This window comes from Hordeum vulgare, chromosome 5H, assembly GCF_904849725.1.
Source record: "Hordeum vulgare subsp. vulgare chromosome 5H, MorexV3_pseudomolecules_assembly, whole genome shotgun sequence".
In the NCBI taxonomy this organism is placed as follows: Eukaryota; Viridiplantae; Streptophyta; class Magnoliopsida; order Poales; family Poaceae; genus Hordeum; species Hordeum vulgare.
Window position 1 is genome coordinate 533,368,162 of NC_058522.1, and position 8,949 is coordinate 533,377,110.

General features: G+C 43.7%; 2 protein-coding genes across 2 annotated transcripts; one reads left to right on the forward strand and one right to left on the reverse strand.

Moving 5' to 3' along the window:
• The first annotated feature begins 1,789 nt into the window (after positions 1–1,789).
• Positions 1,790–2,606, forward strand: LOC123452391. Its single transcript, XM_045129038.1, has 2 exons — positions 1,790–1,943; positions 2,041–2,606. Exon 2 carries the CDS (start codon positions 2,057–2,059, stop codon positions 2,414–2,416), a length of 360 nt encoding a protein of 119 aa, XP_044984973.1. The 5' UTR covers positions 1,790–1,943; positions 2,041–2,056; the 3' UTR covers positions 2,417–2,606.
• A 501-nt stretch (positions 2,607–3,107) lies between these two features.
• On the reverse strand, positions 3,108–8,659 carry LOC123452390 (transmembrane protein 147). The gene is made up of 7 exons (XM_045129037.1): positions 8,460–8,659; positions 6,039–6,108; positions 5,403–5,465; positions 5,195–5,309; positions 4,568–4,683; positions 4,352–4,476; positions 3,108–3,578 (listed from the first exon to the last, which is right to left on the reverse strand). Exons 1-7 carry the CDS (start codon positions 8,534–8,536, stop codon positions 3,458–3,460), a joined length of 687 nt encoding a protein of 228 aa, XP_044984972.1. The 5' UTR covers positions 8,537–8,659; the 3' UTR covers positions 3,108–3,457.
• Between the last annotated feature and the right edge of the window lie 290 nt (positions 8,660–8,949).

Here is an 8,949-nt window from a genome sequence, read left to right on the forward strand (position 1 = left end):
GAGTTGATGAATAATGCGGAACTATATGTATATGTATATATGGATGAACAATATATGTGGAACTATATGTATATGTATATGTATATATGGATGAAACTTTGTATATGTTGGTTCTTTCAATATATGGGATGTACATTGATGAACAAATGGCATTGATGAACTTTATATGTATATCATATATGTGTTGTGACCTATATATCATATATGTGCTATGAATTATATATATATATATATATATATATATATATATATATATATATATATATGTGCTGTGAAATAGAAAAAATAAACAAAAATGTGACAATATGGGCTCTTTGCCGTCTGCCAGTTGATGGCAAAGGCCTTTGCCATCAGGCAGCCGACGGCAAAGGTGCCACGTGGCACCCAGCTGTGCAACCTGGGCAGCAGTAGCTGTCCATATGGGCTCTTTGTCGTCCGCTGCCTCGGGAGGCTGACGGCACAGCGGTAGGGAGGCAGACAGCAAAGAGTCTGATTCATGCGCTGGCCCAACTCTGTGCTGGCCCATAGAAGCAGACGGCAAAGAGGGGGAGGGAGGCAGGCGACAAAGAGAGGGAGGGAGGCAGGCGACAAAGAGAGGGAGGGAGGCGGACGTCAAAGAGAGGGAGGAAGGCAGACGACAAAGCCTCCGTTAGCCCTAACGGAGGCGTTGCCTGTCGGCTGCCGTCCAAGCATGTTTGCCGTCTGCTCGGTGCCATAGGCTGACGGCAAAGACCTTTGTCGTCCGCTTAAGGCAGACTGATGGCAAAGAAGGTGATATGCTGTTGAAAGTAGTCGTAGGAACATTGCCGACAGGAGGCTGACGGCAAAGACCTTTGCCGTCAGTGGATCACCTCTTTGCCGTCCGTTATGGCAGACGGCAAAGAGTCTGATTCCTGTAGCGTCACCTCAAGTATCCGTGGGTAAATTATGCGACATGCATCAAACAATTTCAGAGTTATCATATTCAATTCAATACAAAGAACGTGTAAGGAGCACCCCAAGATTTCTATCGGAGAACATGGTATGAGAACGTGCAATCAACCCCTATGCATAGATCCCAAGGTCATCGGAACCCGCAAGTTGATGCCTCAACATATATCAAGTGAATCGATAGAATACCACAATGTCACTATGGGTATCCCACGCAAGACTTACATCAAGTGTTGTCATACCAATATGCTTAATCTAACATGATGAGATCTTAAAGGAAAAGACTCGCCGAAGTAAAGCCGTGCCTCTCAAGGAAAGAAAAAAAGCTCGTTTTTTCACGCAATTTTTTTTCCGTCCAAAAGCTAAGAAATACCGGTGAAAAAACAAAACGCTGAAAAAAAAAGAAAAAAAAACATGTAAAAAATAAAAAAAACATGTGTAAATAAATAAATAAAATCAGAGGAACGTCCGGAGTATGACACGTGGCGGCGGCTGAGAACGCGTCAAATGGCGACGCGTGAGAGTGACTCTTAGAAGGCTCGCGAAGGAGCGCTCTTCAGATAGTTGCTCCAGTGTGCAAGTTTTAGAACTTGTGATGCTATTATCTCCAAAAACAGCAAGAGAGGAGGTGAAAAAAATTGAAATTTAACTCGTAGAAATTCCTGAATATAAAAAAGCAGACAGAAGTGGTAAAAAGTGCATTGCTAGCCCAGCCAGCGTGTGGATTCCACGAACGACTGTGGAAAGAGCAAAGACATGTGGAGCAGGTCGGGCCAATGGGGATCCGTCTGATCTGGCCACCAATCGGACCTTCTCCTCTCCCGGGGCTCGCAAGGATAAACTGCCCTCCGGCCACCGCCCGTTCCCTCCCGCACCTTATCCTCCCCCGATCCCCCGTACAAAAACCACTCGCTCCTTTCCCTCCATGTGACCCACCCACACCGCAGCCGACCACACTCCCTCCTCCTCCTCCTCCTCCAGCGCCAAGAACTCGACGACCACCTTCAACCGAGGTAAGCAACCCAACCCAACCCAACCCAACCCACATTCCCGCACCAGATCATCGCGGCTGGCGACGGATTACACAGTTCCTGCTTGTTCCGAGTGCAGGTCTAGCCGGGCTTTGATGGCGTCGCTCTCCGTGGCCACGCTCCCGCAGCTGGCGGCCGCGCCGGCGGCGGCGGCGGGGAAGAAGAGGTCCGGCGTGACGTACGTGGAGGGCATGAACGCCTACAGCGGCCTCAAGGGGCTCAACAAGGTGACCATGCTGGGCGTGCGCAAGAGCGCCGACTACAAGTTCGCCAGGGTCGTCGCGTCGCTCAGCCCCGCCGGGAAGAGGCGCGGCGGCACGTTCGGCGCGCAGTGCAACGCCGCCGGGGAGATCTTCCAGATCGCCGTCGTCATGAACGCGCTCACGCTCGTCGGCGTCGCCGTCGGCTTCGTGCTGCTCCGGGCCGAGGCGGCCTACGAGGAGTCGGAGGAGTGAGTGAAACCAGACCCAGCACCGTGGTGTGCCTGCCCTGTCCAGCCGTTTCAGTTAAGTTCTGGCTGTTTGGCTGGCGCGTAAGCCGTGATATATAAAACGTGATGTATGCTATTTTTACATTTGGTTTTGTATCAATGACAAATTGATGAATACCCCCGGAAACGCATTTTTGGAGGCTCAGCCCTGCAAATTGGTCTCTCCATTGTTCGCTGCTTGCCTAATTCTTCTATATGAGGGAAAATGTTCTGCAAGACTGATAACACGATGCTTTTCTTTTTTTTTTTGCGAAACCTGATAACACAATGTTCTGAAGTCATGATGCAACATTGTCTGACATCTTGCAGATCCCAAGTCATATATACTCCCTCCGTCTCAAATTATTCACCTTAGATTTGTCTATATATGCATACCTGGAATGAGGTAATATGTATCTCTGTTCTAGACAAATCTAAGTGATTCGGGATGGAGGGGGTACATGGTAGCAAGGTGGAACCCAAGTCATACATATGCCTGGTAATAAGTGTGGAAATGCGAAACAGCAGTGTTCAGTTGGGGGAGTTCTAAGAATTTTCAGTAGGAATACACCTCAAAAGGGAAAATGCTCTGCAAAACTGATAGCACAACATTCACAAGCCATAATGCAACATTGTCTCACATCTTCCTGTCCAAGACCATGTATCGTACCAGGGTGTAAATATGAAACGACATCGTATTTTCTCAATCTGTCAGCATAAGTGAATGTCCTTGCTTCAGTCTAAAAGATGCAACGCAGTTGAGCAAAATATGTGATACATGCAATAGGGAATAGCCGTTTTAGCTAGATTCCTACAAGAGCCTCTGTTACAGTAGGGCTCATTAGATCATGTGTTTCCGCCCTATCACCGACAAAAATAAAGTAAAATGTTCTGCAACTGAACCCCCACAAATAGTGATGGTAGTGGCAAAGGCTCTAAGCAGCATTCTAATTTTGCCCAAGTACAACAAGAGACATCTCGGGAGTGCCAAATCTCCTGTAAATCTAGCACTGCTTTGTTTTGTTGATTACATTGGCCTCTGGCAAGCAGAGAACAGCTGCCAGCTGATGAAAGCCATAACCAGCGAGGAGAAGAGCTCAAAGCCGACCACCTTGGGAGTCTGCCACTCCAACGATCTCCGCAAGTAGCTGCAATATTGTTTCAGCATGTTTAGCGGCATGAACAAGAATGCATGAATGAAAACTAATTGAATAACATAAGCCCTGAAAGTGCAGCACATAAAAAATGGACCAAATGGCTATGAATATAGAACGATGTTCCGATCACAAACGGGATACAAAATATGTGACCCATTTAAATCTTTTAGTGCAAGTCCACCAAAATTCGCACCATAGGTATGCCTGATTTGAAATAGCCTGCCCTAGCAAACATGGCAAACAAGAGATACTATTTCCAAAATAATATTGCTCTAGTTCCAATGGTTTGTGATGTTCCATACAAATGCTATTGTTGAGCACATAATAGGGCTTTACTTCGGATGCTGTTTTCTGTGTGTCCTACAATTTCAGTGGTCTGCAGGGAGGGACAAGGTTCCAAGACAATCATGACTGACTTGTAAATATTCCATGGATGGAAGAGATACATCGACTTTACAGTTAATATGATGGGAATGTAATGGAACTTTGGACAAAATGGCCGTAGGTCAGAAATGATACGGAGCACAGCAAAAATGTTTGTGAATGTATATCTTGTTCTCAGATCCGTATTGAGCATGGTGTAGGAGATAAGTATTAAGCAAATGTGCATACATCGACGCAAATCCTGCTAGATTTACCGACATCTACTTGCTACATCATAACCAAGAACTGTTTCTTAAAAAAAGGAAATAAGAATATCAACATATGTTGGAGCATGATAATTATTCCCTTTGAGGGTTACTGCAGCGTGATAGTGGGATAACCTGGTGATAGATGGCATTGTTGCCAGAAGCAGAGCACATGCATAAATTATTGGAATTAAAGTCCTAGGTTTGTTCTTCCTCAGCCACATCAAGGATCCTAATGCAGCAAGGGAGAGGGTCATCACCTGCAGAAGTACAAAAGTAAGTCTTCTGAAATCAGGATAACCAAAACAAGGAACCTGACTTCATATTTTTCACACTATGTAGTAGCATTACTAGATTGGCATTTGCTTCAAGTCCTTGGAATATGTACTCCCAAGTAAATTCAAGCCCTCGTGCCCCAATCCAGAGAGGTGCCAGCCGGTGCAGAACTGAATCAGCAAAAGCCCAACCTGAAACCCCAAAAATGTCCAATAGAGCAATAGTAGTCAAGATAAGGTTAATTGCAGCTGGAAATAGGCCAAAGTATTGTATCGCTTCCTAATTTATCCAGAGTAAGAAACTTAAGGAGATCTGATTCAATTTAAATAATATAACGAAGTAAGAGCATTCAATTTCCTGAGATATCAGTAGTAAAAAAACACGTATCTAATCTTTCAATTATGTGAATGACAAAACCATGAGCACGAAATCAAACTTCAGTACAGCTAAAAAGGCTACCAGCAACTCATACAAAGATCAACATCAAAATGCATATGTTTATAAAAAAGTTGACCAACAAAGTATGGAAGGAAAACCTAGCAATTTAACTGTGTAGTAAGGCAGGTGAAGATACAGAATGGAGATGAAAAATAAGATTAAAATAAACATATACAACCATCGATGAAGTGTTATAATTCAAAGAGACACACTTCAGCTAAAAGCATTAAGTCAGAAAGTGAAGGAGCACAACTACGAACTCACCAAGACCAACAGCCTGGAACTTATGGTTCTGGGAGATGTTTCTGTGGGTCAACTGTGTCAAAGCAAAATAAAGGCCAGCAACATCTATAAACCCAATTAGAATTTTCATTATTTCCTGCAGGGTTGAAAATAATCGGTAGATTAGATACATTGACAAACAGGGTAAATCCAGACATGTTTTATTGAAGTGCACACACATAAAACGTACCTGGTAGGGATCAAAGCTATCATTCGCATCAGGTACTTTGAGGAATGTTGCTAAACAAACAAGCTGCCATTATAAAATAGCAATGGTTAGCAATCCCACAAATCTCTTCCATGCAACTGGTGATAAGTAAGCATAGAAAACTATACTGGTGTAGTATGCCAAAAAACTAAAACATAAACCAGGCAATGTAAATCGCCATGTGGTAATGATAAAAAGAACCAAGAATAACAAACAGGCTAAGCTGACTATCAGGATGACAAACTGCAACTTATACTGTGATTTTTGGACAAACGGAACTGCATAACAGGGAAGATAGCCAGTACAAACCATGCAAAATTGAGATGCCATTTACAGCCTTTAATAACTCATGGGAATTTCAAAGAACAAAAAAACAATCAACCTGCTGAGTGGCATACAACCCTCGGACAACCAGTTTGCTCTCAAAACTGGTACATGGATGTCAGATAAAGTAAAAGGCTAGTTGAGTGGTCACTCCAAAGAACATATTAATTGTACAAGTCAAGTAGTTGGCAAGAGCACATTGATCAAACAACTAAAAAGTTTCTCAATCAATGAATGGTGGATTATTTGGGCATGTCAATCATGGTGCTAAGAGTCCCATGACTAGTTACTCACCTTTACAAGTGCTGCTCCAAGATAAACAACAGCTGCTTTTACACTAGTGCCAATCGTGTCATACTCTGACCTGCAAAAAGTAGTATGGGCAACTTATTACTGCTTCTACACCAGTATTTAATACAGCTGATCAATATCTCATTTATGGTTCTTATTTTGACAAGTCACACAGTGAAAGTTATTACTAGACTACAGTACTACACGCCTTAACGTTGGTACTTATCTTCAACAATCACACACTATAATGTGCAACTCTTATTACTTGAGTATATAACCCGCTCATCAACCACCACACGGGGACATATGGAAGTAAGTTGGCAGCATGCTTCCCATATACAGCAGCCTATTGCCATCAGAGCATGCATCAAGAACCCGATGCATGTTCAGCAACATCTAGCAGCTGGCACCATAGTATCACTGCGGCAGCATGCCCTGGAGCTGCATGCAACACTGCTTCCACAGGAAAGACATGGGTTTCCATATGATCATGGCTGTGGAGCCGCACATGCTGAATGCCTACATCATATACTGCCTACACAGATCCATGGTACCCATTGTCATAATTGGTGGGAGTACTGCAGAATGGTGGTTGCCATATAAGCACGGGCAAGAAGAGCAATAAGCACAAAGACGGAAAGATCTTGATGGTGTATGCTGCCATTGATAATACTTCAGTGCTTAACAAAACTAAAAGATGGTGTAGATGGTATGGGTGAGAGTGATAGGCAGATGATTGATCACGGAGCTACTTAAGTATTTATACAATATGTGGACTAGCATTTGTGCAGGCAAAGCTAGGTCTTGCTGTTTACAAAACTACCCGCTGGTGCTGGAGTCCAGATAAGTAAGAGATCATATAGTGTGAGGTTTATTTAGAAATTTGCTAAGTGACTGTTGGATGATGGGTAGCTGCCAAGATGATTGTAGTAAATATATATCAAAGGTTGTTTCTGCTGATGCTTTACTCATAAATGTGTGCGGAGGGTGGTCGTTCACATATGAAGGCCATACCAGATTGATTTTTTTGGTAGTATTCTCATTGGTTATGGTCAGAAACTATGTTGAACTGAATTTGGTGCACCAACCTACCCAGCCAATTTGTTGGCGTTGATCGGTGCATGGGCAAGTACTTGGATGTGAGCCAATTATTTGGCGTGCCCCAACCTGCCAGCCCCCCAGTTAAGTTTCCTGTGAATTTTTACGCCAACAATTGGCAAGATGGTGGCGGGCTAAGGCTTCGCCAATTTATTAGCGTGTCCATGCTTTGGCACGGCCTGTGCAGGCAGAATCCAAACAGGCCCTAATTGTCATGTGTGAGTGTGACTAATTGAGTAGGTGACTTTGGAGCTTCGTAGAATGCAAACTTTGAAATTCTGTAAAGGCGTGTTAATAGAACGTATACTTACGACAGTTGTATATATTTGGTGTACTGGTAACAAGAAATGAACATAAGAGTAAAAAGCATCTGGGCGTATACCTCGTCTACGATTGATGGAACTAGACAACACTGCCATAAATGAAAATAATAAAAATGCAAAGGAGAAAGTGCCTTCTAGATCGAGCACAAAAATTAAAGCGAAGTCTTGTCCACACTCTCTGCAACCCTTAGCTGCCCCTTTTGTAGAATTAACACCTTTGTCTTACAAAGTAAAAGTAAAATAAAGGAAACAATAATTTTACGTTTCAAAACAAATCTGATTAGCTTAGTCAAAAATAGTTGAGTGAAACACCAATTACCAAATCACAGTATCTACTTAAACACAGTAACTTCCTTCCAAGAACTATTATCAAGGCTTCAAATGTGATCTTCTCACAGCTAGAATGGTATACGGCTTAATGTAACTATCAGACAATTCACATAGTTACTCTTTACTGAGCAAATTGATACAATTATCATGTATTTTTCATGTTTTAACTAACATCAAGCTCTTGACGAGATTCAAGTTCATTACGAAATGCACTTCATATTCTTAGCTCACACAGGAAAGTCTTCTATTATATCATGTTCCTTTCCAACTTACAAAATGAGCTATGCTCTGAACTTACTTGACACTGGAGGTAGAAATAGACCACACTGATTATGACTAAGCTAATCATATTCGGTTCGAGCAGCACAAAGCATCCGACAAAGCCCCAAATCCTAACAAACAGTTCAGCATAAACTCGTCGACATCACCCACTAAGCCATTCCGTGGCCGATTCAGCTCGACCGAGCAAAATTCACTGAAGCTGCACTGACCAAAACCCCATCGCACACGCCAAATTGCGTGTGGAACAAACAGCGTCAGGCGCTTTTCCTCCATCGTTCCCAGATCACGCGACCAAGAGAAGAACAAATTGCTTAGGGGATACAGATCTGACACGTTTGGGATACGGATCTCGTGGGCGCGGAGAGATGGGAGGCGGATGGAGTTGGCTTACAGGGGGGTGGCGGAGTAGTAGACGACGTGGGGACCGAAGGTGAGGACCGCGCAGTTGAGGAAGTGGAACACCGTCATCTCGCGCTCCTCGTCGGCGTCGGCGTCTCCGGCGCCTGAGCAACAGCGGCGAGGTCTGAATCGCCCGGTGCTTACGTGCGCGATGATTCCGAGATGCGGGGTGGGTCGCTGGGCTCGAGTTGGATCCGGTCGAGGTAAGTAACAAGCGGCCGCTCGGGGGGCGCGTGGATCAGGCCGTGGGCTTGACTCTTTTCGGTAGGCGAATGGGCCAGATTGAAATACACCCAACTTCTAATTCTATATAGAGAGTCAAGAAATGCTAAATGTTCTGCTAAAAAATGTTAAATTTATGAAATATCCATTTCTGAGCCCAGTCTCATGCGCACATGGTGAAGAAAAAATTCACAAAATGTACTAGACAGATTAAAAAAATCCAAATTTTGTTTGCATGGAAGATACTTTGATGCGTGAGG

Bases quoted from the DNA above. Each gene is read 5' to 3' on its own strand.
- LOC123452391 (XM_045129038.1), top strand. From the start codon at position 2,057: ATGGCGTCGCTCTCCGTGGCCACGCTCCCGCAGCTGGCGGCCGCGCCG.
- LOC123452390 (XM_045129037.1), bottom strand. From the start codon at position 8,536: ATGACGGTGTTCCACTTCCTCAACTGCGCGGTCCTCACCTTCGGTCCC. The intron at 6,109-8,459 runs GTAAGCCAACTC...TACTTTTTGCAG, and splicing joins TACTACTCCGCCACCCCCCT to GTCAGAGTATGACACGATTG. The intron at 5,466-6,038 runs GTGAGTAACTAG...TTATAATGGCAG, and splicing joins TTGGAGCAGCACTTGTAAAG to CTTGTTTGTTTAGCAACATT.